Source organism: Perognathus longimembris, chromosome 13 (assembly GCF_023159225.1).
Source record: "Perognathus longimembris pacificus isolate PPM17 chromosome 13, ASM2315922v1, whole genome shotgun sequence".
Lineage (NCBI taxonomy): Eukaryota > Metazoa > Chordata > Mammalia > Rodentia > Heteromyidae > Perognathus > Perognathus longimembris.
The window spans coordinates 15,932,538-15,955,406 of NC_063173.1; the positions used below are offsets into that span (position 1 = coordinate 15,932,538).

The 22,869-nt window shown below is 36.2% G+C and overlaps 2 protein-coding genes across 2 annotated transcripts; one reads left to right on the top strand and one right to left on the bottom strand.

Moving 5' to 3' along the window:
• Positions 1 to 13,683: 13,683 nt before the first annotated feature.
• On the top strand, positions 13,684 to 14,628 carry LOC125361509 (olfactory receptor 478-like). The gene has a single exon (XM_048360027.1). The coding sequence runs from the start codon at positions 13,684 to 13,686 to the stop codon at positions 14,626 to 14,628; it is 945 nt and encodes a 314-aa protein (XP_048215984.1).
• Positions 14,629 to 21,930: 7,302 nt separating this feature from the next.
• LOC125362005 (olfactory receptor 481-like) lies at positions 21,931 to 22,869 on the bottom strand. The gene has a single exon (XM_048360654.1). It carries the CDS (start codon positions 22,867 to 22,869, stop codon positions 21,931 to 21,933), a length of 939 nt encoding a protein of 312 aa, XP_048216611.1.

The following is a 22,869-nucleotide window of genomic DNA, read 5'->3' on the forward strand; positions in this document are numbered from 1 at the left end:
TATGTGTTAGTTCAAAATACTTCATATTGTGATGGTTTCCTATTGAATGATAATAAAAGGTAATTGGGCTCTGTGGCCAATGTCCAATAATAAAATTCTAATGCAGACCATTTTGACCAAGGTGATTGGAGAAATTTCAGGAATTAACTAGTATGTCACAGGTTAAAAATCATTTTCTTTTATTAAACTTAATTTATAACTAAGAATAAAACATTGTTTTCCATAAAAAGATTCATATTTTAATCATATATATTATTTTAAATACTTTGTGCTTTACAATGATGTTGCTTCAAATGTAAATGTTTAAGAGTATGAGGTTTATTAACAGTATCTCATTCTGAAACATAATTGAAACTCTCCTTATGATTGGCTGTGCATTCTGCTAGGAAATTCAGTACCCGAACAACCTTGTACATGTTTTATTGGGGCCAGTTTATCTGCTGGGCTGGAAACAACAGAGTGGGTTCAATTATCTTACTGCCATGTTATTGCAAGTAATTGAGATATTAAAAATATAAACCTGAGAAGTGGTTTTGTGGGTCAAGTGGTAGAGTGTTAGTTCGCCTTGAGCACAAAGAGACTCAGGGACAGTACCCATTCTCTGGGTTTAAGACCTAGGACTGGCAATACACACACACACACACACACACACATAATTTTTTCAACACCAGATTCTCCTGAATTACATATTATACCAATAGTCATGATTGGTTATATAGTCTCTGTGAAAATTATGAAGTAGTTCACACAATGAGAATTTTGGCAATATTTTTCTTGCACTGAGATTATCTATGGGAACCCCTATAGATTAAGCTTGGTATCTGCCATCCGTGGCTTATGATCACTTTGCAGGAATCTTCACACAATCCTACTGCCAAAAACTGGAAAAAAGATGACCTTCACAACAGTATGTCCTTGAGCCCCATTTCAGAGAAGCACTAATGGAAAAAATACTATGCTTCCCTCCCCAAGACCTCACTGGAGAAGACTAAGAGAGTGATCCTCATCGATCCTCCCTTCTGTGAACTTTTATTGCTAGGCTCAAAAACATATACTGGGGAAACGACTGTCCCTTCTGTCCAGTGCCTTGTCATGTAAAAATTGACAGTTACTGCTCGTCTTCCTTCCTGTGTTTTGGATATTTTTTAAATTAACTTTAAGTAGTTTTACAAAGGAGTTTGTGATCATAATGCATCTTGATGGCTTTCACATCTTTCAACATTCTCATGCAGGTATCACACCCACACACTGACTCTTCTTAAACTTGCAGTTATGTATTGAATTTTATGCCATTTAGCAACGTAGTTTATGTACACAGTGCAACTTGATCAAATGGAAGAATCTCCTATGCTCCTGGATTGGAAGGATTAACACATGAAATGGCAATACTGCCCAAAGCCCTCTACAAATTCAATATAATACCCTCCAAAGTCCCAACAACATTATTCAATGATATAGAGACAGCAATCCAAAAACTCATATGAAATAATGAAAGATCCCAGATAGCAAAAACAATCATTATTAAGAAGAATAGTATTGGATGATGTTCAACATCAAATTTCAAACTCTATCACAAAGCCATAGTAATAAAAACAGCTTGGTACTGCTATAAGAATAGGATTAAAGACGAATGTCATAGAATAGTAGAAGACCCAGAAATAAACCCACAGGAATATATAGCCACCTAATATTTGATAATGGAGCCAAAAGCACAAAAAGGAAGAAAAACAGCCTCTTCCACAAATGGTGCTGGCAGAGAACTAAAGCTAGGTCCTTATACATAACCGTGCAGCAGAATCAACTCCAAATTTATCAAAGGTCTCAATGTAGGTAGGGCCAAATACCATGAAAATGTTACAGGAAGGGGTGGGGGAAACATTAAAGCTCCTAGGCATGGGTCAAAACTTCCTGAATAAAACTCCAGAATCACAACAAATCAAAGAAAACCAGTTAAATAGGATTGTATCAGACTGACATTTTTGCATGGCAAAGGTCATAGAAAGATAAATTTGTACTAGTTATGGGAAATTTGTACTAGTTATGCATCAGGCCAAGGCCTCATATCTAAATGACACTTAGGGCTCAAAAAATTAGCGCCCCCAAAATCAATCCCTCCAAGAAACAACAGCCCAATTAATAAATGGGCTAAGGATTTAAAGAGCAACTTCTCTGAACTAACAATGACCAATAGACACATGAGGAAATGTTCAGCATCTCTGGCCATAAAACAAATGCAAATCAGCACAATTTGTCATTACTAAAATATGGAACCAACCCAGATGCCCTTCAGTAGATGAGTGGATCAGGAAAATGTGGTATATATATACACAATGGAATTCTATGCCTCTATCAGAAAGAATGACATTACCCCATTTGTAAGGAAATGGAAGGATTTGGAAAAATTATACTAAGTGAGCCAGACCCAAAGAAACATGGACTCTATGGTTTCCCTCATAGGGAATAATTAGTACATGTTTAGGCTAGTCATAGCAGATCACAATAATCCAATAGCTATGCCCCTATGAACACATAAGATGATGCTAAGCAAAATGAACTCCACAATATGGAAACAAGTATTATATCATTGTTGTAATTATTTACAACATGCCATGTGAAACTGTACCTTTTTTTGTTTCTCTCATAGTCCCTTCCTGTGGTGTACCCCCACTATCACTGTATCTCATTTGAGTACCCTGGATACTGTATATATACTGTATATAGAATTAGGGAGGGGAAAGGGAATACCAAAATTGAGAGACAAAGGATAAAAAGACAAATGATTGCAAAAGCAATACTTACAAAACCATTTGGTGTAAACCAACGGTACAACTCATGGAGGGGGAGAGGGAAAGAGGGATGGGGGAGGTGGGGGGAAATGAGGAAAGAGGTAACAAGTTGAACAAGAAATGTACTCACTACCTTATATATGAAACTGTAACCCCTCTGTACTTCACTTCAACAATAAAGGAAAATTTAAAAAAATTTAAAAAAGAATGCAAACCAAAACAACGTTTAGATTCCACCACACCCCAGTTAGAATGGCCATTATCAAGAAAACTAACCATATCAGATGCTGGCAGGGATGTGTCCAAAAGGGAATGATACTACTGTTGGTGAAAATGTTAGCTTGTTCAACTATTCTGGAAAGCAGTATGGAGGTTGCTCAAAGGACTTAACATGGAGCTTCCCTATGACCTAGTAGTTCCAATCCTGAGCATTTATCCAACTGACCACAAATCAAGCAACACTAAAGCTATCAGTGAAAGTATGTTCATTGCAGTATTGTTTACCATTGCCAAGATATGGAATCAATCCAGATGCCCCTCAGTGGATAATGAATGGATCAAGAAAGTGGAATTCTATGTGTTTATCAAAAAGAATGATATTGCCCCATTCGTAAGGAAATTGAAAGACTGGAAAAAGTTATATTAAGCCAAATAAGCCAGACCCAAAGAAACATAAGTTTCATGGTTTCCTTCACTTATTGTAACTAGAATGTTCCTATAAATCTACAAATAAAAGACAAAATAGATACACTTGAACATGATATATATACAAGACACATAGTGAGACCAAAGTAGGATATTCTCAGGAGAGTATCACAAAGGCTCAATAGCTGTGTGCATATGATCATATAAAATGATGTTTCTTGAAATGAACTCCATGAAATGGAAATGAGGTTTTTTTTGTTAATTTGCTTTTTTTTCTTTTGTTGATGATTTTATTTTTTGTACCTTTTGTTTTGTAATATGTTTCTCTGTTTTGGGAAGGGTGTAGGAAGAGCACAGAAATGGAGGGACAAAGGGTGAACTCACCAGACACTATGTTGAAAATGAACTTTACACCTTGTGGAGAGTGGTCAGGGAAAAACTGGGAGAAGAGGTGACACTGTTCAAAAAGATATGTGCTCATTACCTGAACACGTAACTGTAACCACTCTGTACATCAGTTGTACATCACAATAAAGAGCTTCATATAAAAAAATTAATGAAGGGCTGGGAATATGGCCTACTGGTAGAGTGCTTGCTTCGTATACATGAAGCCCTGTGTTCAATTCCTTAGCACCCCATATATAGAAAAAAAACAGAAGTGGCGCTGTGGCTCAAGTGGTAGAGTGCTAACCTTGACCAAAAAGAAGTCAGGGACAGTGCTCAGGCCCTGAGTTCAAGCCCCATGACTGGCAAAAAAAAAAAAAAATGAACTCCAAGTTATGGAAATAAGTGGTTTATCATTGTTGTTGTTATTTTCAACATACTAGGTGAAATTATGCCTTTTTTCTTTTGTTTTTATTCCTTATAGTTTTACCCCTATTGTCACTGTACCTGATTTTGGTACCATAGGTATTGTATATATGTTTCTCTGAATCAGGGAAGGGAAAGGGAACATCAAAATGATGAGACAAATGGTAAAAGGTGAAGCAATGCAACAACAATACTTACAAGACAATATGCTGTAAACCAACTGTACAACTCAGTGGGTGGGAAGGAAATTGGGGAGGAGGGAAGTTGAGAGAAAATGAGGGAGGAGTTAACAAGTTTGACAATAAATGTACTCACTGCCTTACATATGAGATTGTAACCCCTTCGTATATCACCTTGACAATAAAAATTAGAATAAACATCAAAAAACCCTCAAAGATACAACAACCCAATAGAGAAATGAACTAATGAGTTCAAGAAAGACTTCTCAAGAAGAAGAAGTAAAAGTGTCATGTAGAGACATGAAGAAATGTTGAATATTTTTGGCCAAAAGGAAATGAAAATCAAAGCAGCACTAAGGATCTCCCTCCTAATATTTTTAGTGCAGGGTTTTTCTTTATATTCTACTTTTCTATAAAATAGTCCAAATATTTTCTACTTTCATATATATATATATACACACACATATGTACACACACACGTATGCGTGTGTGTGTGTGTGTGTGCAATTCACATTGTTCCCTAGGCAGGTACCCTTAAAGTTACACATTATGTTTTTGTTAAAGGTTCCAGTACATCTGCTTTTCTTCCTTTCACACTGTCTTTCAGAAGTTTCTTTCTAGATAAAGTACACCTCAGTATTGTATCAGTATAGTGCCTAGCACTAAATAACTGCTCAGCAAACCATTGCATTGCACTGCTGCCAGCAGCACTAAACAACATGCTCTTGGAATCTTCAACTTTGTAAGGTGGAAGATTCTTCACTGGAGGACAAGGAGGTTGTTCTAAGGTCTCTGTGTGACTGTAGCACTGCTCTCTATTAATGACATGTAGGTTATTCTCTCACACACCGTTAGGATTACAATGTGGTTTTGAGTGTCATTACATTATTTATTGATCATCTATAAATCGTATTTTATTTATTGATTTTAGTTTTGATGTTTCATTTTTAATATAAAACAATACAATAAGAGGTATTCAAAATAGAATGCATCTGCATACTGTGATTTAATCACTTATGTGCTGTAATTTATCCTTATTACTTTTTAAATATTGTTCTGCATTCCCACCTGAAAGTGGAATAATATCTCAAATATACTTCAGTTCACTTAGTGGTATACTGTAAATAATTCCCTTCTGCCCAAAACACACAAACAGATTGAAAAAATGAAAACTACACATTAAGTTTAAAATACTTTTTCTGTTGTGTAGTAGCATATTGAATTCATTTGCTTGAGTAATTCTTTTTGATCAAATATATAGCAAATACAGTAGACTGATACAAAATTAAATAAGTGGTGTAAATATATGCTTTGAAAAAATCACACAAATGTTTGCTTTTGTCTGTCATCCTTCACTGCTTTGACGTATTCCACTGAAGTGAAGGAAAATTAGATTGTAAATCTTGCTCACAGGAGCCAGTAAGAGTTGACTTCATACTTGCCTTGAGATGGGATTTCCTGAACCCCAAAAGAGTCCTCTTCCTCATCCCCAAAAGAGTCCTCTTCCTCATCATAACCCATAAGAATTCAAAATGGCATCACTCCATTTGTAAGGAAATGGAAAGACTTAGAAAAAATTGTATTAAGTGAGCCACACCCCAAAAAATAGGCTCTATGGTTTCTCTCATTTGCAATAATTAGTATGTCTAGGATAGTCCTAACAGAGGATCACAATAGCTCAACAGCTATCTATGACCATATAAAATGACACTAATTGAAATGAACTGCAAGATATGGAAACAAGAGAGTTGTTTGTTTTATGCAGTTGTATGCAGTTATTTTTTTCTTTCATTACTTTTTTCCTCCCTTTGGCTTACCCCCTGTTGTCACTATTTTTGATTTTGGTACCATTTCTCTTGTATATAAGTTTATCTGATTTAGGGATTGGAAGAGGAATCACAGAAATGGTGGAACAAATGACAAAGGGTGAACCAATGCAACAGTGATACTCACAAGACACTGGGTTGGAAATGAATTTTACAATCTAGGGAAGGTGGGGGGGGAGAAAGCAGAAGAAAACAAGGAAGGTGTAAGAATGTTCAACAAAAAAATGTACTCATTACCTTACTTATATAATTGTAACCCCTCTGAACATCACCTTCACAATAGCTTTAAAAATGTGGGAAATATTAAGTGAAAAAAAATAATTCAAATTGTAGCAAAGATATAAATTTAAATGATAAAAGTTTCTTGAGATAAATGCTATAAAGGATATTTTCATTTGAGAATAGCAAAATGATTTTGCTTTAGCACATGAACCACAAATAATAATGTTGAGGCTCTCAAATTCTCTAATCAAGATTTTATACATTTAAAGGTGATATCTGCCATTTTAAGATTTTCTTTTTCCTATTGTGGCTTTTCCATTTTCAGCTTCAATTATTCGTTTGGTAGTGGCATTTTTCTCCCATAATTCAATATGTTTATATGTACATTGAGGTGTTTTACTTCTTCCTTTTCTGATCTCTCTTCATTTTATGTCTTCTACTCACCTTAATTATTTGCCTAGGAAAACTGAATAGTTGCAATGAGAGTGGACCATCTCCCTCCTAATCTGAGTGTACAAAGCATCTAAGCTTTTACTGCTTCCTTGAAAAAGTAGTTTTGTTTTAAAAGGTGATGCCCAGAGGGTTACAGTTACAAAGGTCAGGTAGAGTACATTTTGTTTCTTTTAGTCAGTCATGTGGCTTGAACTCAGGGCCTGGTCACTGTTCCTAAACTTTTTATGTTCAAGGCTAGTGCTCTACTACTTTCAGCCACAGCTCCATTTCCAGTTTTCTGGTGGTGACTTGAAGATAATAATCTCACCAACTTTCTTTCCTTGTCAGGATTTGAACCATGACCCTCAGATCTTAGCCTGATGAGAAGGAGGATTATAGGTATGAGCCACCTGGGCCTGGCTAGAGTACATTTCTTTTAGGACACTGTCAACCCTGCCCTTGTTTGTTTTCACCAGAGTAGCTAGTGAATACCACTGCTGCATTCCTCCATTTTTGCATCCCCCTTACCCTCCCAAAGAGAAATAAAAGAACAAGCAAGACAAGAAGAAAAATACCAAAAAGGGAAAAACTCCTTATTTCCATTTTTTAGAGTTCATTTTGATAAATATTGTTTTAGATGATCAGATGCACATAGGCATTGCACCTTTGTGACCCTCTCCTAACAGCATCCTTCAGTGTTTTATGCATAATGAAAACAAACATATTTCACCTAATATAATGTCCCCAGCTTTATTGATTGCCAGAAATGACAAAAACTCTATTCAAAGGTCCAGTGGTGTGGCTAGCATCTTGAGTAGTGTGTTTGAGAGTGTGTATGTGTATGTGTGTGTGTTCCTGTTCAAGTTTTTCAAATTCCTGCTTGATACTCTTAAAAGGTACCTTTAGAGGGACTCCCAAATAAATGTTATTTTTTTACTCAACTATAAATTTTGACACTTTTTTTCCTCATTTGAGTGGGTTTCATCATCCCTGCAGTTCCTTTGTGTTTAAGTGCCACCAAATTTACAATTGCTCATCTCTTGCCAATCGATGTCCTCTAACCCATCAAATCATGAATGTTTCATCTTTCTACTATAAGATAGGATAATAGGAATAGTTTGCTAATCACTAGAAGGATGGCTGGAGACAGTTCATGCAAAAGTGATGGATGGTACTTGGTGAAATACACGATGAGTTAGAATTGGTTACTTCTTCCAGCAGCTGATGGTTCACATCTGTAACCTTAGCTGCTCAGGAGGCTGAGCTCTGAGGATGGTGGTTCCAGGCTAGCCACCACAGGCAAGTCTTTGAAACTCATATCTCCAATAAACTACTTGAGAAAAGCCAGAAGTGAGCCATGGCTCAAGTAGTAAAGTTCTAGCCCAAAGCAAAAAGAAAGCTAAGGAACAGTTCCCAACAGTGCCAAGCCCTGAGTTAAAACCCTAGGAGGTACACACACACACACACACACACACACACACACACACACACACACACACACACACACACTGGTTAGGACTATCCTTGATCCACCCCTTGTATCAAGGGGAAATAAGGAAAGTGAAGTAGAAGTTCCAAAAATTAGCATTTTAGTAAGATAGATTGACTCTTCAAGTTGAAGATTATCATTCTTCCATGTCCTATCATATCATACAAGCCCTTAACCACTGGACAATGCTTCACATTGATTAATTCTTACTGTCCCTTACATAATGCTCAAATCATTATTTTATACCTTTGGTGATAAAGATCATGTGTACACCTTAACTAATGGTTACTTTGTCATCCCTTTCTATTTCATAGAGGAGCATCTGACATCTACCTAAAATGAACAGATGTTGAAACTAAGGAGAGGACTCCGTTTTATATGTAGTTTCATATCCTTTACCTGGAAATATCAAAGCTAACTTAGAACAAATATTCTGCTATAAGATCATAGTTACAGTGTATTTCAAATAACCACCGAATTAAAGGATTCCTTTGGTAACTATTTACTTGAGGATTGACAGAGTTTTTGAAGATTTCCAGTGCTTAGTGAAATAAACAGCTCAGCAATCACGTGAGGATGTGACAATGATCCTTGGTGTATCTGAATTCCTTGTGACTCTCTAGAATCTTCAACGTCTCATCCTTAAAGGCAAATAATGAAAGAGGAGCTGCAATGTAAGCATAATAATGTTATGTTTCTTACTGTAAGATGAATGAATTCTTGCTTTGAGATGTGAGATTTTGGCTTCTGTGCATAAATATAGTTTGTTTTTTAATTTCACTTAACCACTGTAGAAAACTGTAATCTGTGAAATCATAATGGTATGTATAAACCCTAGTTGTAAAACAAGGCACCTGGAATCAACAGCTAGCCAGTGAAAAACTAGCTGAGTTAACATAAATCATTAGAGTGAAATTTACATGAACAAAGAAGCTTACCTCCATCTGCTAAGATTTTTCATTAACCCAGGTTTGAACCAGAAATTCACATGGGTTTCATCAGAACTGATGAGTTCAATACTGATAGAATTCCAGATACATATTTAATTATTTTTAGTTAATATATTTGCTACCTTTGAAATGTTCTAGTATTTTGCAGTAATATTAGATATATCTACTACTTGATAGCTTATGCTAACTATAGTGAATATCTTTACTATCTGTATGTATACTGGGAGATCTACAATTGAACAGATACTGTTAGGATAGCAAAAATGTGGGAATTTATTGTAGAAAGCCCACATGGTTTAGCAATTGACTAGTCTTTAAAGTTCAGAACCAGGCATTTTTGACAAAGATCACTATCTTTGAGAGCCAAAACTCTCAAGAGATTCAAAGTAGCCTCAAGCTGGGTAAACTTGACCAAAGCTCTTAACTTTTATGCTGAAACTTTTTTCAGCAGTGTATTAGATTGCAAATTATTTAGTTCTATAATATTCCCATTAGGAAATATATCCTGTGTGAATAAACAAGCTTTAATAATTGTGCTTTAAATATTAACCATATGCTATTCAGTTTGCAATTTGATATTTCAAATATGTGAAAACAATAGCTCAATTGTAAATATTTAAAATATTTAATATATTTATAATATGTAACATTATTTGTGAGTTTAACTTGGGTATCTTTCTTTTCCTTGTTGTAGCAAGTATGCTTATTTCTTATTTTAAAAACTGGCTTTTCAATACCTTATTTAATTGGTAGATAGTATGAACTATGTGATCAAGGAGGCACATGTTTTGTATATTAGCAGTTTAGAAAGATAAAAAGCTAACCTGCTAAAACTTCCTTACATGTGTGCTCAATTTCATTGGAGCTATTATTAATTCATTATATATTTTTATTTGTAGTATTTATTACTAAAGAAATGAACTAAATACAAGCTGCCTGAGGCTCATATCCTGATTCTATACATCCTTTGTAACCTTAGATAGGTAGGTCACTTGACATTTTAAAGCTCTGTTTCCTCATGTATGTATAATAGAGATAATATATGTAATTAAATTATATGGAAGTTAAGTTGAACTATATATGAAAATTTAAATCCTGTGATAGTAACTTAGTAAGTATTCAATAAATGTTAGCTATTACTCTGATCTCCCTTATGTAACTTTATGTAATACATTTCAAACATCTGTGTTACATTTATTATTCTTTCTTGTTAAAATTGCACATCATATATTGAAGCATTTAGCTTTAAAGAAATGTAGGCATATTTCATAATATATCTGGAAACAAAAGACATGCATTAATCGAAGAAAATGTCTAATGCTTTTGCAAAAGATATTTGTAAGTGGAGGCATTACACATCAATGTATAAATTTTGAATCTCTAGATTAAAAACTCACTTATTTGCCTAATTTTTGAATAATCTACTTGCTTAAAATAGCCCCAGGGTTGAATTAATAACAATGAATCTATCTTAATTATAAATCTCTCATGCTATATTTCTATCACAGGTATTGGGGGCTGGGGATAGCTCCATTGTCTGATGGATTCCCTGGTGGATGGGAACCACACTGCAGTGACAGAGTTCATTTTATTGGGCCCAACTCATGATCCAGTCCTTTGGGTCATCCTCTTCATGGTCTTCCTGGGCATCTACCTGGTAACCCTATCTGGAAATCTCTGCACAATCCATCTCATCAGAGTCTCCACTCAGCTCCTCCACCCCATGTACTTTTTCCTCAGCCATTTAGCCTTTTCTGACATAAATTTTTCATGTTCTGTCCACACCAAATATGTTGTTTAACTTCTTGGTGGAGAGAAACACAATCTTCTACTTCAGATATGTCACCCAATTGCTTCAACTGCTTTCTTTGGGAGAGTTGAGTGCTTCTCTTTGGCTGCCATTGACTAGTTTGCATTGTGTCCATCTGCGATCTACTGCTGTATTCAGCCAAAATGTTCACACAAGTCTGCGTGCAGTTAGTTGCTCATGGTGTCTTTTACAGATTGTTTTCTCAGTTGTTCTGTGAGTCCGTGTGTGTGTGTGTGTGTTTCCTGTTCAAGTCTTTCAACTTACAGCTGATGCTCTTCAAAGGTGCCACGTCAAGGGTTTCATATATAATTTTCAATTTTTCATTCAAATATCCACTTGGAGACTAGATTTTAAATTTTTGAGTTTTTTTTCATTTGTTCTCTAATTTTTCAGAGGAATATGTGTTAGATATTCCATTTTGTATTCTTCTGCATGTTACTATACTTTACACAGAAATATTAAGATTAACTAAAAGCAAGCACTTAGCTATGAGATCATTGTACTCCAAATAATGGTGAAATGAAATTAATTAATACATGAAGAGAGAAGAAATTACACTTGAGCATTGACCAAGTCCTTGAAGGTTATTTCTGTTTATGTGAAATAAATGGTTCAGTATTCACAAGAGAATGTGATAATGATCACTGGTATATTTGAATGCACATGTGAATCTCTGGTCTTCTGATGCTTATCACCTAACTCAAATAAATAATAAAGGCACAAAAGCTGGTATATAATCATAATAACTGCATTTTTTACTGTAAGATGAATGAATCCTTATTTCAAGAGGTAAGATTGACTTCTATGAATAAATCTGCTTTTCTCAATTTCTCTCCTGCACCTGTGAAAATTATGACATGAAAATTTATCTAGTTTATATGCTTTAGTTGAGAATCAGAGAAGGTCAAATCAAGCTATCTACTGTCAAAATAAAAGAAGCTAGCTAGGTTAACTTAAATTTTCATAGGAAAAATCACAGAAATAAATAGGCATAATTCAGTTTTCCACTATTGTTATTCATACACTCATATGACCAGAATCTCAGATAGTCTTTGACCATACCTAAATTTAGCATTCAGCCTCAATGCTTATACATTCATTAGCTTTCAAAGGCTTTTATGGCTTAATCTAAGTAAATATCTTGTAGAAAGGTTTACTTTGTCTATTTGCTGAATGATCTATTATTAACAGGAAGCAGATGTGTTGGTCAAAGAAGATGTTATAAGTCCAAAATATTGGTTAATGTTATTCAAACTAAACCTTAGCTGGGTAACCTGGGCAAACTTCTTTTTACGTTGAAGCTTTATTCCCCATTTTACTACTGAAGACAATATTACTTAATGCTATAATTCTTCCATTAGAAAATATTGTTGCATTCATGAAATACATTTTATTGAGAAAATAAACCTTAACATTCATGTTCTAAGTATTAGTCACATAATGTTTTACAGAGTAATTTAGCTGGCATTTGAAATAACATGAGACAGCAAATGAAATTATTAAAAAATACCTCATACATTTACAATTAGTAACTTGATTTATAACTTTAATATGAATGTCTTTCTATTTCTTTTAAGAAAATTTATTTCCCATTTTAAAAACTGGTCCTAGTAGAGGACCTTCTTTTCCTGATAAACTTTGTAAACTATGTGACTAAGGAAGCACTTCTCTTACAAATTAGTAGGTAGAAAACTGAAAAACTAACCCAATATCCTTGGTTTATCTGTGAGCTCAACTTCTTCGTAATTGTTATTTAGTTCACTACAGTTATTTCATTTACATTATGGCTACTAGAGAAATGGGGGGAGCTCGAGCTGCCTGAGGTTCAACTTGCTACTTCTAGTACCTTCTGTTAAACCTCAAAAAACTTGCTTAACATTTTTTCAATTATAAAACAGAGATACAAGAGTACTTGAGAAAGTATCATGGGAATTGAAAAGAATTACATAAAAAATTGTAGCTCCTCTGCATGTTAATATACTAAGTAATTGATAACTTTTCTCATTCTAATGATTCTCCTATGTTTAAACCTTTAGTATTAGTGATCTAATTAGTGCTGGTGGCTCATGCATGTAATCCTAGCTACTCAGGAGGCTAAGATCTGAGAATGGCAGTTTAAAGCCATCCAAGGCAAGAAAGTTTGAGACTCTTACCTACAAACCGGAAGTGGAGCTGTGACTCAAAGTGATAAGAGTGGGAGCCTTGTGGAAAGAGAACTCAGGGATGGTGCCCAGGCCCTGAGTTCAAGCCCAACAACTGAGAAAAAAAAAAGAGAGAGAATAGTTTACATATATTGTAACACACATAGAAGGCCAAAGACACAATATCCAAAGATAATTTTTGTGTTTCTGCTTTAATTTTTAGAGTAATTAAGTATAAATGCACAAACCCTGAAATTCTACCATAAGAATGGAATAAATGTATTTCTTTTTAATAAATGCATGCACGTGTTAATGAAAATGTAGATAGGTATATATGGCACATTCATATCATCTTTTCGTCACAGCTTTGTCTGGCAGCTGCTCCATTGTCTGATGGATTCCCTGGTGGAGGGGAACCACACTGCAGTGACAGAGTTCATTTTGTTGGGCTTAACACAGGATCCAGTCCTTCGAGTCATCCTCTTCATCATCATCCTGGGCATCTACCTGGTTACCATATCTGGAAATCTCTGCACAATCCTTCTCATCAGACTTTCTTCTCTGATCCACCATCCCATGTATTTTTTTCTTAGCCATTTAGCCTTTGCTGACATAGCCTTGTCATCCTCTGTCACACCCAACATGCTCATTAACTTCCTAGTGGACACAAATGCTATCTCTTACCATGGATGTGCTTTCCAGCTTGGCTCAGTTGCTCTCTTTGGGGCAACTGAATGCCTACTTCTGGCTGCCATGGCCTATGATCGCTTCATGGCTATCTGTAATCCACTGCTGTATTCAACCAAAATGTCCATCCAAGTCTGTGTCCAGTTAATCATGGTGGCTTATGCAGGTGGTTTTCTTAATAGTTGCACTTTTACTATTTGTGTCTATGTTTTACCTTTCTGTGGACCCAACAGGGTCAATCATTTCTTCTGTGACTTTGCTCCTTTAGTTGAACTGTCTTGTTCTGATGTTAGTGTCCTCACAATTGTTGCCTCAAGTTCAGCCGGCTCTTCGATTCTGTTCACAGTGATTGTGATAACCGTCTCCTACATCTATATCCTCATCACCATTCTGAAAATGAGATCCACCGAAGGCCGCCAGAAGGCCTTCTCCACCTGCACCTCCCACCTCAGTGCAGTCACTCTGTACTATGGGACCATTACATTCATCTATGTGTTGCCTAAGTCTATGTACTCCACTGACCAGAACAAGGTGATATCTGTGTTTTACATGGTAGTCATCCCCATGTTGAACCCACTGATCTACAGCCTCAGAAACAAGGATATTAAGGAAGCACTGAAAAGACAGATTGGCAGGAAAATATTTTCTTAGTATCTGTTAGTACATGATTCTTTATATATAGTGATAATATTATATTCAAATGCTAACAATAGGTAATAATCTGTGGCTAATATCTCCTGATAAAATTTCTAGTGGTGACTTTTTCAGTAAGAGCAGAGGATAGGTGAATTTTCAGATGTTAACTAGTATGTGACAGGTACATAATGAGTTTCCTTTAATACACTTAAATTATAATTAAGAAAAGCACATTGTTCTTCATAAAATATTATTTTCAAGTTATTTTTAATCTGACTTATACTTAAAGTACTCTGTGCTATAAATTGATGTTGCTGCAAATATAAATCTTTAAGAGTGTGTGATTTTTCAAGATTACTCCATCCTTAAAAGTGATTGATAAATGTCTTCATGATTGGCTATGCATTCTTGTAATAAATGACAAAGTAGGACACAAAATCATTTTACACGTTTTATTTTTTATTTTATTTTATTTTATTTTATTTTATTTTATTTTTTGGCCAGTCCTGGGCCTTGGACTCAGGGCCTGAGCACTGTCCCTGGCTTCTTTTTGCTCAAGGCCAGCACTCTGCCACTTGAGCCACAGCGCCACTTCTGGCCATTTTCTGTATATGTGGTGCTGGGAAATCGAACCCAGGGCCTCATGTATCCCAGGCAAGCACTCTTGCCACTAGGCCATATCCCCAGCCCTTACACGTTTTATTATCTTAAGTTTATCTGCTGGGCTGGAAATGACAGATTGGTTCAATTATCTTACTACCATGATATAAGATCTCTTTATTGTCATTTGCAACCTACTGCTCTGAATTCAACCAAAATGTTCATATGGGTCTGTGTCTAGTAGCTCCTATTTTCTTATGCAGATGATTTTCCCAGTAGTTGTTCTTTCTCTATGTGCTTCTGAATTTTACTCTTCTGTGTACTAAACAGATGCAATCAATTTTCCTGTAATTTTGCTTCGAGTTTTGCTGTTCTGATGTCAAGGTCCCCACAATTGTTTCCTCATTCTGTGGATATAGTGTTTGTTATCTCCATCTCCAATATCCATATTCTAGTTTTTGTTACTTCTATATGCCTATAAAATTCTTGTCTGAGTTTCTGTCTCCAGCAATTCTGGCCAGTATATTCCATCGGCTTACCTGCTTGTGGATTTTGGGGCTTATGGTCCAACCATTGCATAATGTACATTCTTAAAATCTGTGTTTCTGTCTTTCACTTGCTCCATAGAATGATTTATGTACATATGTGTATGTGCATATGTGGGTATATGTGTCTGTCCTTGCGTATATGTGCATATATATTTCTATATATGTATATTATATACTAGATATACATACATATCCTATTTCCCTGGAGAAGCCTACTTAATACAACTTTTTACAAACTTTCCTTTTATACTCTTACTTTTTATGCTATACATACCAACCATTGCCATAATCCAAAAAATAATATTTTGATAAAGTTTTATAGACCTTAGCATAAAACCAAAATATGTCTTATAAATTCCTAAATAAGATCTTTGGAGAAAATTTCATTCACCCTGATACACACACTCTAGGAACCAATCGTCCAGTCTTCTTTCAGATCTTTGATATTGGGCATGGTGTTAGCAGCCACAGGACCCTCCCCCACACAGCTCCTCATGTGTCCTTTCACCTAAGCAACACACCTACTCATGCTCCCCTCACCTGCCCTTATGCTGTTTGACTCCTTCTAACTAGCCTTTGTGAAGTTTTAGACTTAACAGCCTTGACAATGCCTGTGTGGGAAAATCCTGTGCACTTTCTTCAAAATACCACCCTGGTAGCTTCCTATTCAATATTTGTTTGTAAATCATGGAAGAAGCTCATGCAGACAGCTACAATAGCATTGTCTTCCCTTGGTAACTGATTTTCATGGATCATGATTACTTAAACTCATTCTTTTTTTTTTTTTTTTTTTGGCCAGTCCTGAGGCTTGGACTCAAGGCCTGAGCACTGTCCCTGGCTTCTTTTTGCTCAAGGCTAGCACTCTGCAACTTGAGCCACAGTGCCACTTCTGGCCATTTTCTGTATATGTGGTGCTGGGGAATTGAACCCTGGCCAGGGCCTTATGTACACAAGGCAAGCACTCTTGCCACTAGGCCATATCCCCAGCCCTTAAACTCATTCTTTGTGTGAATGAAAAACAATGCACTAATGGATGGCTGAACATACCTTCTATTCTTGTTTAAATCATTCAGTCTACTGGCTTTGAGTTCTGATTTTACTGAGGCTATAACTGAGGCAAATACAAGTTAAGTGATAGATCAAGCTCCAAATATCCTTTTATCACTCACTGCTCTTAAGGAATACACTCTGAGGAAGAGGGCAGGGATAAAGGCAACACAAGGGCCTTTTTACTAACACATTTCTTTCTAGAAAACCTTGGAGTACATATGGAGGTATCCACATCAAAACATGGCAGGCTACTTTGCACACTTCCAGCCTAGACTAGCTCTCTGTACCAAAACAAATAATAAGCTGGATAAATATGTTTAAATATTCAAAGTCATCGATTTCTGGATACATTAATATATATAACCCCATTCTTCCCAGGATCTCCTACTTATTACTGAAAAGAAACTGTAGATGGAATACAACAAGCAAGTATGCAGACACTCTGAACGGTTGTAAAGGGAATTGCTCAGAGGTCTAAGGACTTGAGGAACCACATAGCAGTGGGTCCCTTGTGTTTCATTAGATTTCCATGCATGGAAAGGGCAAAGCTGAGCTACCAACTCAAACTACCTATAGACACAGATGAAAAAGGAAAAGCCTATGTTTTCCAGCCAGAAAACTGGAAGAGGTCAGTCTTAACAGAAGAAAAAAAATCATTGAAAAAAAAAACATACCATCTTCACATAAACACTAAGGGAAAAAAATACTATCTTCTATTCCCCTAGGTTTCATTGAGGCCCATCCAGAAGCTGAACTTCTCCGCATCCTCCTTCCTGCCTGGCAAGCTTAATTCTGCCTGGGAGATTAACCTCCACTGTCACCTGTCATCCACAGGTCTAAGGAGAAGGGGTGAGATGGGATAACTTGGTATCATTGCTCTATGGCAAGCAGACCGCCCATCTTCCCTACCATTGATATCTACACTCAGCCTGTTAGGACAAATATGTAGTTTTTCATGTCAGTACATGTCAAGTCTTCAAATTTTATTTATTTATTTATTTAATTTACTTTCAAGGTTTTTTCTTTTAAGTGAAGTATAATAATAATAATAATAAGAGATACTCAAAACAGAATATACCTACATACTATTACTTAGTCACTTTCTGAGTTTTAATTTGTCCATGTTACCTTTGAGATATTATTCTGCATTTTCTACCTTAAAATGAAATACTATTTTAGATTTTCTATACTTCATTGCATGGTACACTACACATTTTTCTTTTTGCAAAAAATAATAGTTTCTAATATCTCCCAACCTTTACCTCTTTTACATCATTACACCAAAGTAAAGGAAAATTAGATTGTAAATCTTGTCTATAGGTGCCATTAAAAATTGTCTCAATCTATGTTCCTTTGGGTCTGGCTTACTTTGCTTAATATATATATTTTTTTTGCCAGTCCTGGGGCTTGGACTCAGGGCCTGAGCACTGTCCCTGGCTTCTTTTTGCTCAAGGCTAGCACTCTGCCACTTGAGCCACAGCGCCACTTCTGCCATTTTCTATATATGTGGTGCTTGGGAATCGAACCCAGGGCTTCATGTATACGAGGCAAGCACTCTTACCACCAGGCCATATTCCCAGCCCGCTTAATATAATTTTCTTCCAAGTCATTCCATTTCCTTATGAATGGTGCAATATCATTCTTTCTAATGGAAGCATACAATTTCATTGTGTATATGTGTCACATTTTATTGATCAAGTCTTCCACTGAGGGGCATCTGTGTTGATTCCATATCTTTATTATAGTAAAAAGTGCTGTAATGAACACCATTGTGCTGGTAGCTTTAGTGGTTTCCCTCATTTGTAGTAATTAGAATGTACCTATAAATCTACAACTAAACACAATGGATGGTAAAAGACAAAAAATTATATTTGGACATGATAAACTAAACAGGACTGTAAACATGCACATAGTGAGACCAAAGGAGGATCTTCTTAGGAGAAGATCACAAAGGCTTAATAGCTATGAGCATATGATCATATAAAATGAGGTTTATGAAAATGAACTCCAAGAAAGGGAAATAAGAGCTTTTTGTTATTTTAATTTTTTGTGTGTATGTCTTTCTCCTTTGTTGCTATTTTTGATTTATGTACCTTTTATCTTATATGTGGTTTATCTGTTTGGGGGATGGGAAGGGGTAGCACAGAAATGGTGCAACAAGAAGTGAACAAATGCAACAGTGATATTCACTAACACCATGTTAAAAATGAACTCTACAATTCATGGGGGAGGAGGATCATGAGGGTAAAAACTGAGATTAAACAAGGGAAGAAGTAATAGTGTTCAAAAAGAAATGTACTCACTACTTGATTTATGTATCTATAACCCCTCTGTATATCACCTTTACAATATAAATATATAAATAGATAGTTGTCACAGTACTTTCTTTGAGCTGGGAGTGACTAGACCCCAGGAAATCTCTCCTTTCTCTTTCTAGTTTCATTGAAATGACACTAGGCTATTCTTTAAAGTCCTTCTCTATGGTTGGTAGTGGAATTTCTGGAGGTTTTTTGTTGTTGTTGTTGTTGTTGTCGTGTGTGTGTCCTTGTCCTGGGACTTGATCTCGGGTTCTGGGAACTGTGACTGAGCTTTTCTGCTCAAAGGTAGCATTTTGCCACCTGAGCCACACCCCCACTTCCAGATTTTTTTGATGGTTAATTGTAGATAAGAGGTTCATTAGCTTTCCTGTCTGGGCTGGCTTCAAACTGTAGTCCTCAGATCTCAGCATCCTAGGCAGCGATAGGATTATAGTAATGAGCCACCAGCACCCAGTGCATTTCTGATTTTTATCCATTGGTCCTATTTTCTTCACTGATTGAGACCTCTGGATCTGTAGTACTAAGACATTATTGTGTGGCTACAAAAGATACTATCTTAAGTTCCTACAAATGAACTTAAGTTGTGGAAACAGGACTATATTTTTTATGCAGGTTAAATTGAATAGGCATCCAGTAAAAATCCTGTGATCAGGGTGTGAAAGCCTGATTTCTTATAGATGAGAAGCAATCCAATTCCATCTCCACCCTTACTCCTAGATCTCTACCACCTAGACTTTGGGGGGGACAAAGGGGGTTTTGTTTGATCATTTGTTTCATTTTTGTAAAAGAATGATACAAATTTCTACCTTAGCTTTAAATATGCAGCCAAACTCCTGATCCTTCAGCTTAGTAACAGTGGGAAAGTCACTTGGAATGGTATAGATTAAATGCATCAATTCTAGAAATATAGCACTTGACCCCTTATCTATATGGACAAACTATTGGACCTCTTAAGTGCAGTTTGCTCATCTGTACATTGAGAAGAATTTAAAATTTCCAGCATCATAAAACATTTGTGAAAATTAAATTAAACAGTAAAATTGATTTGGAAAAAGATTTCAGGTATTCAAGTAGTGGTTCTACATCTGATTAGATATGTTACTGTGTATAACCTAGGTAATGTCTTTTGAACGCTATTTATTTTCAAATTAACAATAGTAGGGTACTACATAGTGATCATGACAGGAATCAATGAGTAAATGAATATAATATGTTTACAATAAGACCTGACCTGACCTAGAGTAAGTGCAAATTATTGTTTGGCAAATAAATTAAATTAAGCAAAAGTACTTGGCATCTTTAGGATTTCAATTGTGGCCATGATTACTATGATTGATATTACTGGTCTCACTGTGACTCCTTATTGAATTGAAGAGCTTGAAAGTGTGCATTAGAGTAAGATTTTAATTTAAGCAAACAAGCAGTACTTGGTAGATCCAAATTGTGAGACTGACAAATGAAAACTTACAGGTCATCTTCTACTCAATGAATAGATCCTAAGAATAATTCTGATGGCTGCCTTCCTCAGAGCCTCCTTAACATGAGACCATAGCTAAACTAAGAAATTGTATATCATATCAATCATAATTTCATAGTGGAGAGTGACCACAGTGAAGTGAGAGATGCAGGGAATGAGGCTTTGTGTCATTTTTCAGTAGTGAGCATTTTCAGGATTGTAGTGAGGATGGAGATTGGAGAGCAATGACAAACACTATGAGCAGCATGATCAAAAAGAGATGGAGATAACTTCAATAATGGAGATATCTGAACAGAAAAGTTTCTCCAAAGGGGAGAAATTATAGACAAAATTTGATTTACAGATTTGGTCCGCATAAGGATGATGAGTAAACGTGTGAATATTCACACAGCCAACAAGAAACATTGGGTCATCCCAGTAATCACCACAGAACAGATTAGAGCTCCACAAAGCAATAAGCTTCAAAACATAGAAAGTATAATCATTGACAGAATAAATAAAAAATACAATGAAGACATATTAATGGCTAGCTATTTACAAACTCAATAACTGACAGAGATGGTAACCAAAAAATTGAGTAAGTCTGTGGATTTGAACATTCGTTTATTTAATTTTAATATCATGTGTGTAATATACAACACTACTATTTCTAAAAATTATAATAACAGCCCTGTATAAGAGAAGCAAAATATAATCTGGGTGGTGGTATATCCCTAGCCATTGTATTCCCTTGCTACTCAGGTGGCTGAAATCTGAGGATCACAATTTGAAGCCATCCCAAGCAGGAAGGTCTATGCGACTCTTATCTCCAACCTTGAGTGAAAAAAGCTAGTGCTGGGCCTTTTATGGGTACTAGTCCTAGGTTAGAACTCAGGAACAGTGTCTAGTCCCTGAGTTCCAGCTCCAGGCCTGGCATCCAAAAGAAAAGAGGCAAATTTTTCCACAAGAAGTGACTGCAACGGTGAATATTTAAAATTGTATTGACATGCAATGACTGATGTTTCCACAAGGTTAATTTGTAACCTTATTTAACGGGAGGGGAAAGATTCCTCCAATCAAAGACAACATAAATTTCAGGCAAAGGAGACAAAAAGCAAAATTGCCCATGTATCTCAAAATATGTACATTATTAGTGCAGATGTTTGTGAAAAATGATGCATGTATTTCATTTTATGACTCCACAGAGTTACTAGACATGAATCAACATACTATCATTGTGTATTTAAGAGATTTCCTCAATTATATAAGTCTATGACATAAAACACTCATCACATATGTTCCCAAATTATTCATTTAGTATTTCTAGATTCACAGTATACTTGCTTCAAAATGAGGAATGTGTTCTCGCCATCAGTTTCTTCATGGCCTCTTTCACCTCTTTGTTCCTCAAGCTGTAGATCAGGGGGTTCAGCATAGGGATCACCACCGTGTAGAACACAGATACTACTTTAGTGTGGTCAGGTGAGTGGTTTGACTTTGGTATCACATAAACAAACGTGACTGTCCCATAAAACAATGTGACGGCAGTGAGGTGGGAGGTGCAGGTGGAGAAGGCCTTGTGGCGTCCTTCTGTGGAGCGCATCTTCAGGATGGAGTGGAGGATGTAGAGATATGAGATGATGATGGTAAACAGCGTGATTACAATGATTGACCCCGCTGAGATGGCAGGAGATATTTCAGCAATGTAAATATGGGTACAAGAAAGCTTTACCAGGGGTGGCAGGTCACAGAAGAAATGGTTGATTTTATTTGGTCCACAGAAAGTCAGACTCAGTAAACAGCTGGTAAACGATGAGGCGTTCAGGCACCCACCCAAGTAGGAAGCAACCAGTAAGATGATGCAAACCCTGGGAGACATGAGGGTGGAGTAGAGCAGAGGTGAGCAGATGGCCACATAGCGATCATAAGCCATGGCAGCCAGCAGGAAGCACTCGGCTGTACCAAAGACAACATCAGAGCCAAGTTGGGCTATGCAGCCAGCCACAGGGATAGTAGTTGTCTCTCTTACGAAACTCACAATCATTACAGGTGTGACTGATGTGGAATACCCAATGTCCACAAGGGCCAAATGGCTGAGAAAGAGGTACATGGGGGTATGAAGTTGAGGGCTTCTTTGGATTAACATGATTATACTTATATTGCCAAATACAGTAGAAACATAGATTCCTAGAAAAAGCACAAAGAAGATGGAACAAAGTGTAGGATCCTCTGTTAAGCCCAGAATAATGAACTCTGTCACCACTGTGTCATTCCCAGTCTTCAT

What these genes read in the sequence shown, in the direction of transcription:
- LOC125361509 (XM_048360027.1), top strand. Translation starts at nt 13,684, where the DNA reads ATGGATTCCCTGGTGGAGGGGAACCACACTGCAGTGACAGAGTTCATT.
- LOC125362005 (XM_048360654.1), bottom strand. Translation starts at nt 22,869, where the DNA reads ATGAAGACTGGGAATGACACAGTGGTGACAGAGTTCATTATTCTGGGC.